General features: G+C 37.7%; 1 protein-coding gene across 1 annotated transcript in view; it reads right to left on the bottom strand.

The window, feature by feature from the left end:
• Positions 1–752: 752 nt before the first annotated feature.
• SLC25A12 (solute carrier family 25 member 12) overlaps positions 753–19,190 on the bottom strand; it is a 47,981-nt gene continuing 29,543 nt past the window's right edge. Inside the window, exons 10-18 of the mRNA XM_054174564.1 lie at positions 17,748–17,832; positions 17,161–17,319; positions 14,846–14,898; positions 14,571–14,651; positions 6,237–6,377; positions 4,184–4,322; positions 1,807–1,965; positions 1,544–1,634; positions 753–1,003 (exon numbers count right to left, since the gene is read on the bottom strand). Coding sequence (XP_054030539.1) covers positions 814–1,003; positions 1,544–1,634; positions 1,807–1,965; positions 4,184–4,322; positions 6,237–6,377; positions 14,571–14,651; positions 14,846–14,898; positions 17,161–17,319; positions 17,748–17,832 — 1,098 coding nt within the window. The 3' untranslated portion in view covers positions 753–813. The remainder of the gene's footprint in view (positions 1,004–1,543; positions 1,635–1,806; positions 1,966–4,183; positions 4,323–6,236; positions 6,378–14,570; positions 14,652–14,845; positions 14,899–17,160; positions 17,320–17,747; positions 17,833–19,190) is intronic.

The following is a 19,190-nucleotide window of genomic DNA, read 5'->3' as shown; positions in this document are numbered from 1 at the left end:
GATCCAGAAAAAATTGATTTAAGAACTGGTCCATACCTCATAGTCTTTGAAATATGCTACCGTAAAGGTAAAGATCCTATCACACCTTTAGTATTGCCACATATTTTGAAGGAATTCCTTATTACAAGGTTGTACTACAAAACAAAATACTGCAATTGCTTATCTAATTACTGTAATTATTGTAAACCAGCACATTGCATTTAAATACCTTTGCTGTAACTAGCAGTGAAAAGCCTTCCACCAGAGGCATTGTCCTGTACTGTACCTTGATTAAATGGGTGCATCTAATATTTGGATTTTAATCTGTGAGCTGTTTTACCTGTGGAGAAAAAAAATCATCTCACTGAACCACTTTTCTATAAACACAGAGAAATTAATTGCCTTAAGTGTTTTTAAGTATTTTATTGTCACGATCGTTAACAAAACACCTTCAAAACATTCTGTACATTTCAACCTATTTTGAACTGCAGTGCCCATTCTATCAATGTACGGGTATGGATGCCACGATGTATCTGTACAAAGATGTACAATATGTACAGTAACATTAAATGCAAGCTGTGCAAGGTAAAGTCTAGGCTACAGATTCATGCCACTGGTTAAAACAAGGCATAGAACCACAGCTTCAGTCAGTTCTGTGTGTGCAAATAAACAAACCAGTGCAGGTATATATTAATATTAGGAAGGAGTAATTCGATTTGCAAGCTCAGTTCAGCTAGAACAACATGCAGCCAACTGAAAAAAAAAATAACAAACCACAGTACTGCTCCTGTTAAATTTTTCCCACGGTATTGCTTTGATCGAGCTTTCCAGGACTCAGCTGCTACTTTTTTGTTGAGCTGAGGTGATGCCAGAAGATTGAAACTTTGGAAGACACAACCCAAATTTATTTTCTATACCAGCAAATGTAGCTGTAGCAAGCCTGTATCCACCTATGTGCTCAGGATGGACAGGAGGAAGATCTGAAATCCGAGTTTTTGGCATGTGTTCTGATCCAGAAGGTTTGCTGTTTGAAGAAAGGAAAAAAACAAAACAACTTTCCTGTATTTAAAGTGTCTTCATAAGCCTGAATAAGTTCAAGAAATCTAGACTAAGTACTTAAGGCTTTTGTCTGGGGATGGAAGACTGTTAAAGCTGGCCTTAATGAACTTCTGTGGTCAAGTTGGGTTCAGACCACTACTTAATGGAAAATTAAGGACAAAACTGACGTTGCAATTTTACTGATACAGAAATTCTTTTAACTTCCAGAGATAGGGAAATGGACAAAATACCTTATTACAATGGAAATACAAATTTTACATGTTCCCTTAAAGTAAGTATGAAATGGTTCTTTAATCTCATCTGTTTGGAAGTAGCATGCAAGTTTGACTCAATTGTGTAAGGAGGCGGAGATGTTTTGCATACTGCCTTTTTAAGTACAGGTGCTCAAAGTCACCAAGTTTAAGCGGTCCCAGGCATGGAAAAAAAAAGGAAGAGATTGATATTTTATTTTTAATAACTTGGCACATTTTTTGGTGCAAGCTAAAAAGCAAATATTTTGACTTACCTGCCTCCAAAATCAACATAGAGCCATCTCTGCAGAAGTTCGTAAGTGACCAGAGTAACACCAAACTGGGGTGAAGATCTGAACACACGAGCTGGTAAATAGTACAAAGAAAACAGTTTCGCAGGAGAGAAGCTAAACATGTTGGGCAAGATGTTACATTTTTCAGAATCAGACCTTGTAAACACTTATAAATAATTTTAGCCTCTACCAAAGCAGGAGCTAATTTTCAAATTCTGGGTCAGCCTTTAGAGTACATTTCTCACCTCCAGCTCCCTTCCAAAAAGCTGAAGCGCCTTCTTCCCTCAAAATCTTTCTGAAGCAGTCAATAACTCCACTGTATGTTGTCTGGCCAGCGCGAGCTGCCACTTGCAGTCTTGTCTTGATGACATCAGCAGGGGTTACCAAAGAAGCAGCAGGCACACCTTTTAGAAGAAAACTACATTTAATTTGCACAAAGAATCTTGTAAAAGATGAAATGGTTCTAACTGAAAAATACAACTGCAAACTTTAATTTTTTTTCTATTTTTTTTTTTTTACAAAGATTACCAAAAATGCAAGTTCTTAACACTGGACGCTAACACAAACACTTGCACTTTATGCGATAGGTTTGAGTTTCTCTTAAAGGCTGTAACTGGTAGTAAAGAAAATGATAATAAATTTTCAACAGCAATTCTCTCTTGTTTCTTCTAGTGGTCTGTCATTAACATAGTTTTTAAAAGGTAAGAGGCATTTTTAGATTCATATTTATCCTATACAAGAGCAACCTTACTGACTTTGCTGCTACTCTACAATATATTTTGCAAGTTATGGAGATGATTGATTTGGGAACTTGAATCCTACACATCTCTTTATTGAAGATGTTAATAAGGAAGCTACCTCTTAAAGTTTCTGTTCTACAGAAATATGTCTGCCCTGCTGTTTGGACTGCTATGTAGAATAGATGCTGCTTACTTCAATAGGCAAGCCATAAAAAGAAGGTCAATGGCCAATGAAGGTGTTTTACAAGTACCAACAGTGTAATATTAGCCAACAGTGATGGAAGAACAAGTCTCCACTTCCAAGGCACCACTCTCAGCTTTCTAGTCAAAGGAATGGAGGAAGTTTTCAGCAATGTACTCCACAGTTTGTAACTGTGCTGTGATATTTCTGAATACTTCTGAATCCAGTAAAAATTTCATCCTCCTAAAAGGAGGAACCATCTTCTCTCTTAGAGTTGTGACAATTACTTTGACTTCTATTAACATTGGCTTAATATTGAATTAAAAATTTTAAAAGCCACTGATTTGCATAGGAGATCTTAGTCTGAAGTGTCACTGATCATAAAGGAAAACAGAAGCAATCTAGTTCAGCTTACAAGCATGCACTAATAGCAACCATATGCAGGTTCTCCTTTACAGGCAGATAATGTTCAGACTGTTTTCCTCCCTGCTGCACATGTGTAACAGAAATAGATTGAGCAATCAGGAAACTGAAATCTGCAGTTCAGAAAGGCAGAGTCCTGTTCATGTTGACCTACAAGATTTCCACACTTCTATTATTGTGCACCACTTAGTATGAATGACCCAGAAACACTAATAAAACAAAGAGGAGCTGTGAAGTTTGCAATCTAAAAATAAAAACAGCAACTCTTTAGGTAAGATACAAGTTAAATAATATTATTTATATGTGCTTTTATGACTACAGGAACCTAAATATTTTTCCTTTTTTTGGCAGCTCTGTGTTACCTGAGAACAAACAGGGCTACAACTCTTACTAGTTTCCTGGCTTGTCTGTCTCTTCCCTCTGGTACAAGGAACATACTAACTGGCAAAGGGCAGGTGCAAGCATGGGAAACTGCTCTTTACACATAGATGGCTCATGACTCATATATGCAGTGATTCCTTATGACTGTAACAAGTAACAAAAGGTCTGTTCAGCCCTAAAATGTTTCTAAACTGTGCAGATTCCACCAATGAATCATTTGTGATTGAGAGGCTGCAGAGACCTGGTTTTCATCCTAGTGACCGAGTCCTTGGGAGCGTAGAATCCGGCCATTTGTATCCACACTTGTAAATATCTGCTACTACAGTTCATATATGGATTATTTTTATACCTCTTGCCATTTAGTAAAAACAACTTTTATCAGAGCTGCATATTGTCTTTATATGAAACATTTTTAGGAAGAAAGACTTAAACTATTTCAAATTTCAGAATATGACACTTGAGCTTCTTTACAAACTAATGCCCTATTTTTAGCACTTACATTTCAACAAAGTTTATTCTCAGTTATTCAGGAATCCAAAACTAGGTAAGTCATTTTCTTCTTAGCTCTTATGATCTCTCATTTTATGTTCATCAAAGATTCAAATTAGTCTTCAACTCTGAGAGCACGGTAACAAGTAAAACCCCATTGAGACAGACAGATCAAATTTGACTATAAGTTGCTGAGCTACATTACGCTGTTTATCCACATTATGCAAATGTAATTAGCTCTCATCAAAATTGCATTGCCTCCCACTAAGGATAACAGTGATCAAATTTAGATTAAATCAGGTAGAATGGTACAGTACCCTTCCTTTATTTGGGGCTACTGAATGACTATTAAATACTACTAACTGAAAGAAAAAAAAATTACTTCTAGAGAACATTTTGCAAAATTACCTGCAATGGCTCCAGCTAAAAGGAGATTAAGCCCTCCCACATGGCCATTTTCATCAGCAAGCATCAGTTTACTATGAGCATAAACAGGAAAGTAGATTGCAGAAAAGGGAATGTCTCTGAGGAAACATGCTTTGGCACCCTATCACACAGAAAAGAGATAATACAAATACATTTTGTAAATAAGATTAAAATTGATAACCAGCAAGAAGACTGAGCCCAGGAAGTACCAACTTGTTTGATCTACCAGGTAAGTAACAGAAAATAAAATGTCTCAAGAAACTGAAGATGTAGGGTTGAACACATTTAAAGTAAGTTTCCAGAGTGAGGAAGAGTCAAGGTTCAGGTCTATTTTGGGTAAGCAGTATGTGACATGGATCCTGACATCAGTGCCTAGGATAAATGCCTTTTACATAAGATGTGTCCAGCTGTGGTCAAGGAAGTGACAAAGGTCTGTCCTTTTGTCTTGCTGACAACACTCCACAACCACAGAAGTTGCAAGATAATTCCTTGCGTGCCATTTTTTTCCACCAAACACAAAAGCACTACTAAAATATCAGTAAGAACTGTTAAGACCTCATAATGATCTCCACTGATCAGCATCTGGTTGACTGAAGAAGATGCACTCAAAAGCCAGCAAAAAGAGGTAAATCACTGCAAAACCAGCGCTGTTTTAATAAGAGAGAGACAAAACTAGTAGCCTATAATCCTGCCAGGAGTTGCTCCTGGTCACCAGGTGGCATTAAAGAGGTTCTTAGCAGAACTTCGTACGCTGTATAAACAGTGGAATAATTGCAATAAAACTTACCTAATCTTCTTTGAGTAACTTCAGTTATCAGTTTGTTACCAACTAAAATAGCTTCTGTACAAAGCTCAAACAAGCTCTTACATATCAAAAAAATCTCAATTGCATACCCTGAAAGCATGCACGTTACAAAAACATCACTCCTTGCCTAAACACCTGACTGTTATACTCCAAGCCAGCAACCCCCACACCGAGGACCCACCTGAGGCCTGTCACCTCCCAGTTACATTAACAAACAGCTCACATAACTTAGCACTGATATAGCAATCTGTTCAAATATTTTCACATAGATACTTTATGCTCTAAAAGAAGTTGTTAAGAGTTATTCACAATGAGAATGCAAATAGAAAGAACAGCAGAACAGCTCTCTTAATTTAATTATGGCAAACACCGAGGGCAATTTCGTGCCAGGTACCAAACACCTGTGAACATCAGGAAAAGTAATGGTTGTGAATCTCATCTACAGAAATCACAACAAAAGCTTCAGCTCCAAATGCAAATTTGCATATTTTTATAGTATTATCACAGGTCTATGGACAAATCATGTAAAATGACATCTGTAAGTGCCTAGCTAATATAACTGCTGAATTTACACATTACCTCTTGCACTGGCAGAAGACACAGGAAGAAATACTCTTCCTTGTTTAAGAAAACTAATAGCTTCTGCTCCATTACATTTGATATGTAATGATGGTAGCAAGTATACCCGCGGGGAAGGAATCTGTTGACTGGCGTTCTGCTGAAGTACAGTACAGAATGGGCTTTTCTTAAGTGGAATTTGTTATTGACAAATCCCACCATTAACTTCTTAAAAATCTGAATCCTACTAAACTCCACTACTGTTTCACTGCCGTCAAATTATTAAGACAAGGAGAATATCCTGCTGCAAAGACAACAATGGAGATAACAGATTCAAAATAAACACAAGAAAAACACAGAGGGAAAGCTAAAGAAACTTCTCACAAAACCCCACCAAATGAAATGATCAGTGCCAGAAGCCAGCAGGTCTGCAATACAGGACTCCCTGTAGCTTGGCATAAAAGCCCCAAGGATAGAATGGGGGCGTATTTTTTTGTATCCCACTGCCATTAATATAGAAGTGGGCTTTCTTCAGTTTTCCACTGTGGGGCTGCCCTGCGGGAAGAGATTGGTTTTAAATTCAAAAGATGTCTCTGTTTTAAACAGTTTTTGTTTCAACAATGTAAACATCTAACATAAAACGATGAAGCCACTAAACCCAGAAATACATACCTTATAAAGACCAAGAAGGCCTAAATCTTTTATAACAGAGAGGGCACTGACTCTGGGTCCTGTAGTAATTTCTCCTGCTACCTGCAACCGAATCTTTACAATCTCCAGGGGATTAGTGAAGATGACCTGGGAAGCTCCTGCCTGCAAACCCAAAGAAAAAGAAAGTAAATTGCATTACTAGGACGTGTGGAGACAGTTTGAGTTTTGCAAGGTGCTGAGTAGCTTCATTTCTCACTTCACTGTTCCGACATTGTCATGTAAAAACCACCTGTCTAGAAGTTAAAATCCCTGAATTAGAAATAATGAGTTTATATGAAATAAGATTTTTACATTTACATGTTTATAGTTCACAGAGGAAGATTAATTCCATTTGACCCTGCTTTTCTCTTTGACATCACTTTCTAAAAGTCATGGCTGTGTTTAAGTCTTTCAGATATTACATGACATAATCATTAGATTTGGGGTACTAGAGCATCAAACACATAATAAAGAAGACCTTACGTTTATCCAGCAACAATCCATCACCACTGTGTAGACACATTATTCACTGGTGATGCTGTTCAAAAGGTAAATTTGCATTTAATGGTGTAATTTTAAATTATTAGAAAAGTTGTTTGAGTTTTGTTTAGCAGCCTTTAATTTTCCCAAGGGAAAACAAAAGATAAAATTTAAACAGGAAGAGTAACATTTCACATTATGGTACTAGATAGAAACAGGAGTCCTATCTTTCTCTGAGCTGAGCACGAACACATTTTACAAGCAAGAAACACTTTGTTAGCAGTGCTGAAGGACCATCTCGCAAACTTCCGAACAACAGTGTTGCAGAGCTGGTTCAGATTCAACCAAAGACTTTCAAAGAGCTATGTTTCCGACTTGAGAGAGATTCAATCTGACAGTTCAGTTTCAGAAACATGTAAACCTGTTTAAGTTGACATGTTTTGATTTCTTGCTGTTTTGCTGTAGGTACTACCATTCACTTCCAGAGAAGTGTGTGGTTCATCACAAAACAGATAAATTTTACTAAGCTTCCTTTTCCCTCTCCTTCCTAAACCACCTTTTTCCATTCAAAATCAGAACTACTTCCTTAAAATTTATGGCATATAACCACTTGAATATAGCCCACTTTAATGAGCATTTCTCCCACAGTCTAAAGGCTCCTCTTAATCCTGATCTATTCCTCCAACCCATGAAATTTTAGTGGAGGAAAAAGGTGCAAAGTATCTGCAATTAAAACTTTTTTCCAATTCTAAATTCCCAGGAAATAAACTCTCTTTGTGATGCTGGGGGTGTCTATGTGTGAAATAAAAATCAACAGTCTGCTACAGCACCTCCTGGACAGCATGCATGGTGTTCTCTGCTAATTGATTCAGAACTAATGAACGCTAATCCTTTCTGCCTTTAGCATAATCTCCCTCTCTCCAGCGGCAGGCAGAATAAACTTGAGATTAACCCTGATGCATGCATTAGAAGTTGGCAACTCAAATTATTCCAGACTTGAGACAAAAGAACACTGCAAACCTCAACAGCTCTTACTGGGAATGATCAAGCACTTGGGTAGTGTCTATGGGATAGGAGAGCATGAAGCATCAAAATCTTCACTGACCAAGCATCTGATATTTCACTGACCTTTACTGAGCACACTGCCCTCCTTTTATTGTATCTATTTACTTCATTCAATATTGAATCATTGTTATGGCTTTGCTGAAGCACTTTGACCCAGACAGAGGGAGATCAACCCCTGCTTTTTTCATTAATTATCTCCACAGTATTAGTTGCCGTCTTTAACATTTCCCACTCAAATAATCAGTCTAGGTTCTTAATCTTTGTTTATTTCCTTGCTTCTTCATCTCACTTGGGGAAAAAAAATTTAAAAAATTAAAGCCTACATTTTTGTGGACATTTATTGCAACCATCAGGAAGATCACTAAAACTCCCAGACCAGCCAAACTGATCTCTCTGTTCCTTGGACTTACTGCACTTTGTTTACTCAGTTACCTGACACCACTTGTGTCCAAAGCCATTCTTCAGACTCTTTAATCTCGCCTTTTCCTTCCCAGTTCATGCACACCTATGTATGCAAGGTGAAATGGCTGTCCTGCTAGGGAAAGTTCCAATCTAAATAAAATCTATGAAATTCAGATCTGACAAGTTCTGTCAAACAACAACAATTTTTTGCTTGTATTGCATTAAACAGAAAATCCAATTCACATTTATAATTCCCCTACACAATTTAAAAAACTAATTTTGGTAGATAAAACACAAAGCAGAATGCTCTTACTACCCGACAGAACAAGCCACACAAATTCAAATAACTTTAAATTTAGACACTAAGCTAGAAATTAACTCCCTCTAAACAATTACCATCTACCTGCCTATTAAATATGCATTCTTTGTTTAAACATATGTGAAACTCCATTTTTTATTTTCAATGTTCTAAATCAGCACATCCTGCAGAGCAGCTAAAATAACTCTTCCTATTTGCCTAACACCCACCACAGAAACACAAATAGGCCAATTTGTAAACATTTCTATTTTCTACCCTGAATTCAATCTTCCTGCAATTAACATTCTCCTTTCCTAGGTACACAACTGCCTACCTTTCTACAACAGCCCTTTTTGATACAGAAATGAAAGGAGAAGATTCTAAACACAACACATTTTAATAATCCAGTAGCAATATAACTATATATAGAATGTTACACATTCTATATAGTTAACACAACTATATATTATGACAATATTAGTATTAAAATATTACTGTTATTGAGCAAAATGAAAGGAAAACCCTAACATATGCTTATATTATCAGTAGGAAATCACTGAAAAGCTCTTTAATTACATTATCACTTTGAACATTGAGCATTTAAAGCATTGACAAACTTTATAACAGGCAGCCTTATCAAGAAGAGATGTAGTTGTCAAGTTAAATACTCCCTCTATGTAATATGGACTTCTCATACTCTTCTACATGGAGCTTGGCAAACTTTTCTGCACAGCAATAGTTTGATTCATGAGAAGAGGAGCAGTGAATTCACTGGAGTTGTGTGAATGCATCAGGTCCTTAGACACATCACAAGTCCAGTAAAGACAAGTACTGAGATTCAATACAAAACATGTAACACAAGAAAACTTATTTTTTCACTATCTTCTTTTTTATTATTATTATTAATGCAAGATTGTGGGGTTTTTTGTTTGTATGAAATAAATGGTTACTTATCTCTGTGAGGAAGAATGTGTGAGGCCGAGAAGTGTGTTGTCTGGGGAGAAGAGGAAGAGCACTTCCAGGAGAGGGAGCAGAGGAAAATAACACAAAGGACCTCCAAATAAAAATGAACTTGCAGTGTGCAGGGTTGCAATGAAAATCCCCATGCTATTGTGCAAGTCATTCACAATCACTGTCATTCTTTTTCAAAATCTCTTACTTCAGCTGTCAGCTTTGTATGTTAAACACACATGTACATATACACACACAGAGTATAGATTGCAGTCCTTGAATTTCTTTTGGAGAAGGTGCGTTAAATCTAGATTTACTTCCTCCCCTCCAAAAACCCCCCAAAACCTCCCTTCACACATAAATTACAACAGACACTTTAAAAAAGGTTGACAAATTTGTTTCTGAATGGGGGTTATTCATACACATCGAAAATACCAGCAATAAAAGCTTCTACTTAACCTTAATGTCATGTAAAATAACTCTGCAAGGAGCAAATAAAGGAACTAAATCTGACAGCAAAGGTTATGAGAGAAAAGATGTAGTTTGAGATCCCACAGCAAACGCCCCATGACATGCCAAAGGCTGAAGGAAATACACAAATGACCCTGCAACATGAGACCTCTTGCCCTTTCCAATTCCACCCGAGAGGCATATGCTACAAAGGGGGAGAGGCCTACTTCAAGCCCTTGTTTGAAACTACCACATCCTGGACCACAACTACATCCCATACAAGCAGGTAAAATATGTTACTTAAAACAGTCAAAACATCAAAAGAGCTTAAACTTCTTTCTCAAGGCAAAACTGTCATTGCTTGTGCACCTACAGTAATCTTACTGTCTCTTTTACTAAAGGGTGATTTTTTCCCCTAACTTTAAATATCCACAGCTGAGATCAAAATAGAGCAGCAAAGTTTAATTCTGCTTCTATTTATTTAAAGTATATTAAAGGAAGTAGACTATATTAAAGATTTCGAAGGAAAAGTACTGGCAGCTGCAATTCAGTATTTTTGTGTTTGTTAAATAAAACCAGGAATATTTAATTATATTTAAAAAAATAATTTTACATATTCCTTTTTGCCTGTTAAGCTTATATACATGTTTGTGGGCATCAATGAATAAACACTTACAAAAATTATTTTTTTAATAATGATAGCAAAATATTTAGACTAAATATTACATTTAATATTAATATATAGAGAGAGAATTTTAAAAATCAGAGATAAATTTAAACTTCTATGGGTAAGTACGTGCAAACATACACACACATCCCCCACCCCTAATCATCAGCAGATGCACTGCCTACACCTCCAGCAAAGGTTCTTAAACCTTTTCTGCCTGGCACCCCACATCCTCTTCCTCCTTGCAGCATGATTCAGAAACATCTTCCTGACGAAACAGAATTCATCCATTCAAAATGCTAAGCACCGTCACCATGTTGATGGGAAGAATCCATTTTTCTGCTGTGTAACTCACAAATTACAGCTCAAAATCACAGCGTCTTTGCCTGTAACAGTACTTATGAATCATTTACATAGCATTAGACGTCTACTTCAACATCACTTCCCAGCTGAGGACCAACAGTTGCCCTGCAGCACCTTGCTCTTCACCATGTACTCACATGCGTCATGCGTGTAAGTTCCTTTGAGAAGCACTGTCCATATCAGGTATGCGCTCTCTGCTTCCCCAGCTGCTGTCGGGACACAGGAAAGCATTGCCGAAGCCTCACTCAGTCCCCTGCAACTCAAAGCTAATGGTAGCTGAAAACTCCAAAGGCAGGAATGCAGGCTAATCACTGAATTACAATGAAATGTAATTCGATTAATTACAGTAACAGTAGGGAAAGAAATTGTTTGCCATGAACATTCGTAAGTGCAGATAGTGCTGTTGATGATTAACAAACCAGCATAGTCTGGGAAGGCAGGAAGACAGGTATCAGTTTCCATCATGGATCAGAGCCCTTTCACTGACAGGTATGACCTGACCGCTGTAACTGAGCTGCCCCGTGTAGCTGTCCTGCAGATTTCAAATACACATACAGCTTGAGAGCAGCTGGGAATATCTGGGCTCTGACAGAGCAGACCCGCTACTTCCCAGTGACATTTACATTGCCCAGCAGCGAGCAGGTGGGTTTCAAGGAGCACAAGGACACAAGCTGCCTTACTGTGGGAGGTCCCCGCCTTGCAGTAAGGAAGGAAAGACAACAGACAGGCAGCTGACCATATAATCAAGCCACTGTATGGGCAGATGTCTTTGCTAATGACTGTGAGAATGAAGACATTTCCTCTCACTGGCAATGGGAGTTTATTCCATAATGCTACAGGAGGTGAGAATATTTGGAGCCTGAGAAGTAAGATTTCGGCCAAAGGGATGCACTCTCAGTTACTGTTTCTGGAGGTGGCCATATCTGTGGGCAGCCCCTTTGCTGGACGCTATAGCACTTCTTGCAGACACCACAGAGCTCAGATACCAAAAAACCTACACAGCTTCTCTTGAATCTCCTACTGTCTTAATGTCAAAGGTTTCACCCATTCTCTTGTGTGTTTCTTAGATGACTGTAACACCATATGTAGGCTTTGATATGGCACTGCTATCCAGAGAACAGAATTTGGTAGGTCTGCTGGAGCTTTTCCCAAGCTGCTTCCACTTCCTCACATGAATCTTTCTTATTCCTGGCTGAGGACTACAGCATGCACAATGTGCTTTTGCATGGTTCACAAGAGGGTGGGCCTCGAAAGGTCAGGAAGGCCTCTGCTCGAAACTATAAAATGGCTGAAAATATAGCTTGCTCATCTTGCTCATCCACTACCAGTTCCATATCAGAAATGATGAAAAACTGCATTATTCCTAGCAATCAGGAGAAGGTTCAACACTAAACACAGGCAAGTGATACAGATAGTAATAAAGAAATCTCTGAGAAATACATACAGGCATAATACTGTTTCTTCTGATGTCATGACAACATGAAAAGTATGTTTTGAATTTAGCCTACCTATACTTACAGCGTACTAAGAGCAAAACATTTAAGTGTCGAAGAATAAATAAAAGTCACCAAAGAAAAGTTGCCCAAATTCAAATGGTGAAAATAATTCTGGCATATACAAAACCCAGTGTCACAGTAACCTAGCATTTTGTACTAACACGGAGCAAAGGAACAGAATGAAGGGAATACTAAGACTAAAAGTAGTATCACCCAAACAGAAAGGCCTGTGTGCCCCTGCGTGTACAAATGGACTAAGCTTGGATGTAATTGTTGGGTACACATCATAATATTTTGTATACACAATCAACACCAGCAGTACAAAGATTAACACTAATTCCAAGCAAGTCAAAACAGAAAAGAGCTGTCACAATGAGGATGAAAAGGACTAAGGATGAGAAAGATTTAACATATAAACTTGCTAGTGCTTTCATCAATTGATACTTTCAAATTTTTAGAATAAACTTTATAGGCTTGCTGATAAAGCTTCTGGTATTTAGGAAGAAGTGAAATTGGTAAAACAGAACTAAGTCGCAGTACAGACAGGAAAGTTATCAAATTGTAAGACATCACATGGTTCAGAGCAGGCTAGCAAAGAAATTAACATTTCTAAGGTTGCTAAACTGTGCCCAAGTCCTCTCCTATGAAAGCCAACTTTATTTAAAATTCTCCCAGACTGGTTGCAGTAGGTATTATCTTGAAAATGAAGATGAGAGTACCAGCTAGGACAGTCAGCTAGAAGAAAGGGTTGTCTTTGGACATTTTATAAATCTGCTCAGCTTTGCAGAAACATCCAAATTTCTGAAGGCTTGTCTGAAACTCAGATTTCTCCCCAATGACTGCATGTTCACTACTGTAAGGCAATACAGGTATTCTAAAAAAAGAGCAACTACTAAGAAGTGAGAAAACCTCCAGAGTAGATATGGTTTAGTTATCATGCATTTTAATACAAAACTATGTAAAACACTAAAACTGATTATCAGATGTTTGATTTTAACTATGAATTTAACCACAATACAGAGGAAACTACTAATAAATTATATTCACTTCTGTTACAAATGATGTGCATGTGCTTTCTGTGTTATTGAGCTTTCCAGAAAAAGGTTAGTCTTTTGCTAGCTATATATCACAGCTGCTTTCTCACATTTCTCAGAAATAAACTTTGTGCACTGACAGGTGAAGACTCAAGCATGTACCAGGCTGCCAAATTCAATCAGGGAGAACTATAAGCAGTGTCCCTTCAGGGCTGCTTCTTTGAATTAAGAGTTTGCAGAGGTCAACAACCTTTCTGCCCCAGGTTTTGTTGTAAGTTGAGGCGGTTTTATATCAGCCTGTCAGCCTACTCAACTGGAAGTTATTAGTGTTCTCTGCTACAAAAGAACCCTAACTAAAGCCTTAAACATTTCATAGGGCTAACAACTGTTGGGGAATCCCATAAATGAAATTAGCCAATGTGCAAAACAACAAAAAAAAATATCTATCATCAGTATCAATTATAACTATTTACAGATCCACTGAACCACAGCCCTCGTTCTCAAAGAAAACACTATTTTTTTTAAACTCCATTTAGATGATGTAGTCAGCACCTGGAGTAATGAAGCCACATTTTATATGAAGTCATTTGAACAGAAAATTCACTCATACCTCTTATCTGAAAAGTAACAATATGCAGCTTAGATTTTACATACTTTCACAAATAGAAAAACTTCACATACAGCAAGTTGATATGTCTTTTTCTTCCTAAAACTTTCAGTAAGAAACGGATTCTTTTAAAACTGTTCTAGTTCCATGAGTTTATCTACAATCCATTCTCAAGGACTATCTGTATCTTTCCAAACTAACTGTGAATGCCAGCCCCAGCAAAAGTATGGAAAGGCAGAAGTGATTAAAACCACTGCTGAAACTCGTTAGAAACTGTGTTGAAAGAAGTTTTTCAAGCACATAATTCTAAGAGAACACAACTCAGAAGTAAGCAAAGCTTTTCAAACAGAAAAAAAAAGTACTTTTTTTCATTCTTGTGACTGGAAGAAAAAAAAAATACCACTCTGTGCAAGCTGACAAAGCACACCCATTAACTGTCATTCCAACTACACTACATATGACCGAGATTCAATTTTTCCTAGGAATACAGGACTGGTACTTACACAGCCTCCAGCAAGAACCTCTGCGGGGAGTGGAATGGCACCATCTTTCTTAGTAAATTTGTCTCTGACAAGGTCATTAACCTAATAAAGAAATAATACATTACATAAAAGTTTTATTTCCTCTTTATAAACATATATCAAGTACATCTGCAACCATATATATTATGAGTGCTTGTAAGTTGTCATCTTTCACACATTTTAGGAAATAAATCCTGTGCATGTTAACAAACAAAAGGATGCCAGGAAAGAAAAGGAAGAAAAAAAAAGATACGTACAGTTAGCTTAATAGCCTTTTCTGGGGCAACACCTATCAGCTGCGGTAACAAGCCTATAGAAACAAAGACATCGTAAGGCAACATTATCTTCCTACTACAGGCACTAGCATTTTGTAAGTGCTCTACAGAAATGTACTTCTGCACATGGGGACATCCTTTGAGGTGGATGGCATTTACATATGTGATGCAGCTTGAGCACTTCATATTCATCCTAATACAATTTAATCTTAAAATGTCTGTTGAAAACGGTAATTAAAATGACATGGTAACCAGATCTGTCTTCCACAACAAAGTCAAGACTGATGCTGTTGCTGTACAGATGGGAAAAAAGGATAAAGACAGAATATGTACCTTGGCTATGTTTACTATGTGAGAGTTCATTTGACATTTTTAGCCTCTTAGCATCATTTCCCCCCCAAAGCTTACAGTTACATTTTAAAATAGGAGAGTAATTGTGAGATATGTACATGACTATGATGAATTACCAACTCACTTCTACTTGAATCACTAAATCTCAGTTTTCTAATGGCTCCAGTCAAATAAGGATATAAAGGATTCTCTTATTCAGTCCAATATGGTCACATGAACTTCTTTAAACTCCATTACTTGTAAGTATTTTTATCACACCAAGAGTAAGCATTAGTGGAGAGAAACCAGTTTTGGAAAGGCCCTTGCTCCTGGAAAAGGGCTCCCATTGACAAAGGCACATACACATTTCTAGGAACTAATAGGTTTGCAGAAAAAATCAGTAGATGGCAGTCTTAACTTCCTAACATAGAGGATTATAAATCTTTTGGCACATGTATGGATTATAAAACTTAAAAGTCTTGTTTTCATTAGAAGTGTTCATGTCCTACTGTTACTCATTGGTTAGGGAATAACAGTTCGTCAGAAGTGTTTGCCAGTTAACTAACAAAAAAATCCCTTGCTAATCACATCAAATACCAGATAAGTGACAACACTGTATTGATGCATTTTTCCACTATCCATTAAGTGAAAAGAATAATAGCTAAAAATTAATTTTAACATGTTCAAAATGATCAATAGTGCTCAGTCTGCAGAATTTTCATGCTGCTTCATTAAAAGGAAGCTCAGAGCAAACACACTTAAATAGAAAATGCAGCTGTTAATATATGCAGTGCGGTGTCTTCTTCCAACTCAGTGCTTTCTGTGTGATTTACAGACTTGCTATGCTGAGGAAAGGTACTTATTAAATTTTTTAAAAGGTTGACAGTAACAAAAAGAAATGCTGCCCTCCCAGCCTGAATCTCCGGTCTATCTTGAAAAGAAAATCCAGCTCCACAGCGCCTACACTTTAAAAACCAAAACCTACCAGACAAAACACCACAAGAAAATTCCCCATGCCCTTTTATACAGCTGAACTCATTTGGCACACACATTTGGTGTGCCAGAGAACGTAGGACCCTACATGGTTTAGTGAGGGACCATAGAAGGTACTTCATCAGTTCTGAGGTTGGATGCCAGTATTCAAAAGTGCCATAGTTTTCTTGATCAAAAAATCAAAGTTTTTATTTAAAAACAAACTTCCCAGTAAGCATCCAGTTCTGGTTTTTAAGAATGCAGCAAACTACTACCATTGTACTGCTATATTACAATACAATCAGGATAATCCAGCTCAGGAGTATAAGAACCCAGTCAGTAACAGACCCAGAGACAACTCCATAGAAGTTTCTGCTGTTTAGTTTAATGTACTTCCACAGACCATTTAATTCTATGATTTCAAGACCTCACTACACATGGTGACCATTAATTCTAACATTTTCAAAACCACTACATGAACTTACACTAAATAACTTTAAAGACAATTTTAAAAAAGACTATTAAAAGGTTAAATAAACAAGCACATTTTTTTCTCAACTACAAAGCATTGTTTTTAACTTAGCAATGAAATCATCCTTTATTTCAAAGTGTTTGACAAAGGTTATACAACAAAACCAACAATAATAAATGACGAATTTTAGAAGGTGCTGTGCAAAACCATGGAGGGGGGGAGATGGGGAGGTGGGAAGAGAAAAATAAGTACTGTAGAACAGCACTGTAGAAATGGTCTCATAAATGTAACTCAAGGAGTATTTGCACTAACAAAAAATGACCACTTTTTTGCAGCAATTGTTTACGATGAACAGTGCTCAAGGGAAGAGATAAATATTGTGCTCTATGAAACAGAAGGAAAATCGTATGCGATATCAAGGTTCCTGGCTTTCCCACAAGAAACTAGCCACTCAAGTGTTTAAAAAAAAACCAAAAAAGGAAGAAAATCCTTGATTTGATAGATGTATTTTTTATCCACTTACCTCTGTAAAGACCAAAAAAGCCTTCAAAACGCAAAACCTTTTTAAAGCAGTCAAAGCTGTTTTTATACATCAACTCTCCCACGACTGCACCAGTGGAGCGTTGATTCTGCATACGAGTTTTCACCAAGTCTATGGGATACACCGCAGTAGCACCGACAGCTGCAAGAAAACAGATGGAGTATTATTTCTGCAACGTCATTGTTGGTGTAGTATATAGTTACTATGATGATTTTCCACATTTATTTAAACACAAAGAATATATTAGGTAGTGAGATCTCTGATACATGTAAGAAAGGACAGTACTGAAAGCCTACAAGTAAGTTTCAAGGAGAATATATTACACTGCTACATAAAACCAGGTGCGTTAGGAAATCTGTTACTGGACAAGCATTTCAGAGGACACTGGAGGGCTACTAAAGCCAAAAGTGGTAAGGAAATAAAGGGAATGGCACAACCAAAAGCGATTCCACTCTACAATTCTTCATATGTATAGCCAAGAAATGCACTTTAGGTAAGACCAAGTAGTCTGACAAGACAGTGTTTAAACTAACCCAAGCTTGAAAACTGAAAACAGAAATATTACTCACCTCCAGCAACTGAGCCCAAAGTGAACCTGTAAGCTGACTCAGCTACTTGGAGCCAGATAGGCCTGCCTAACTCTCCAAAAGATTGCTGTGTGAGGGGAAAAAAAAAAAGAGCTTTACATTACAGAGGGGGAAAAACCTTACTATATAAATTCCACTATGCCTAATTGTCTTAGTTTAGTTTTAGAGTGGACAGAAAATACATTTTATCCCTCCTAAAAGGAGTAAAATAAAAATGCTCTACACAGAACTGGAAATTTAAACGGCTATACTATTTACAAATATTTACACTATTTACATGAATACAAAACACCTGAATTCACATTTCCGCTTACAACCAGCTCATTAAGCAAAAAGTCCTCCAACAACCCAGGATTCAATGGCCCTCCCACCATTCCTCCCTACAGCACATCTTCCAAACACAAACCCGTTTTTCTTAAAAGCATCCTGTACTGTTAACCAGAAGCACTTCTGACAGCACCGCTGGAATGTATGCAGCCCTCAGACCACTACAGGAGGCTTTGCTCTGATGCACATCACGAATTCTCCAAGACTATCACACACACACACACATTTTTTGACTAAGTTATGTTCACCTTATTGAAGCTCTGGAAAGTGGAATATCCACAGAAAGACAGCATATACCTCAATATAAGATACACTGTTTGGACTGGTATGACACTGGATATGCAAAACCTGTCTTTATTGTGTAACATTCCACTGTATGTGTACAATATAGGGCAAAAGACTATGAGATTGAGATGGGATTGTTACCTGTATATTTTATGCGAATTTTCTTAAGAAGAAAAAGATATAGCTGCCATAATTTCCTTTCACAAGACATTTTCCTCCCTCAGTAACAAAGTCTTACAGGGAAATTCTGGGTAACAGCAAAATAAACTGTACATGTGGACTGGCATAAAAAAGTGTAAATCAAACATAGAATACATAGAATAAACCAGGTTGGAAGAGACCTTCAAGATCATCGCGTCCAACCCATCAACCAATCCAACACCACCCAAGCAACTAACCCACGGCAACAAGCACCCCGTCAAGTCTTCTCCTAAAAACCTCCAGTGATGGCGACTCCACCACCTCCCCAGGCAGCCCATTCCAATGTGCAATCACTCTTTCTGTATAGAACTTTTTTCTAACATCCAGCCTGAACCTCCCCTGGCGCAGCCTGAGACTGTGTCCTCTTGTTCTGGTACTGGCCGCCTGGGAGAAGAGACCAACATCCGTCTGTCTACAACCTCCCTTCAGGTAGTTGTAGAGAGTAATAAGGTCACCCCTGAGTCTCCTCTTCTCCAGGCTAAGCAACCCCAGCTCCCTCAGCCTCTCCTCGTAGGGCTTATGTTCCAAACCCCTCACCAACTTTGTTGCTCTTCTCTGGACTCGTTCCAGCAAGTCAACATCCTTCCTAAACTGAGGGGCCCAGAACTGGAC

Source organism: Dryobates pubescens, chromosome 2 (assembly GCF_014839835.1).
Source record: "Dryobates pubescens isolate bDryPub1 chromosome 2, bDryPub1.pri, whole genome shotgun sequence".
In the NCBI taxonomy this organism is placed as follows: Eukaryota; Metazoa; Chordata; class Aves; order Piciformes; family Picidae; genus Dryobates; species Dryobates pubescens.
This window is presented reverse-complemented; position numbering and strand designations above follow the sequence as displayed.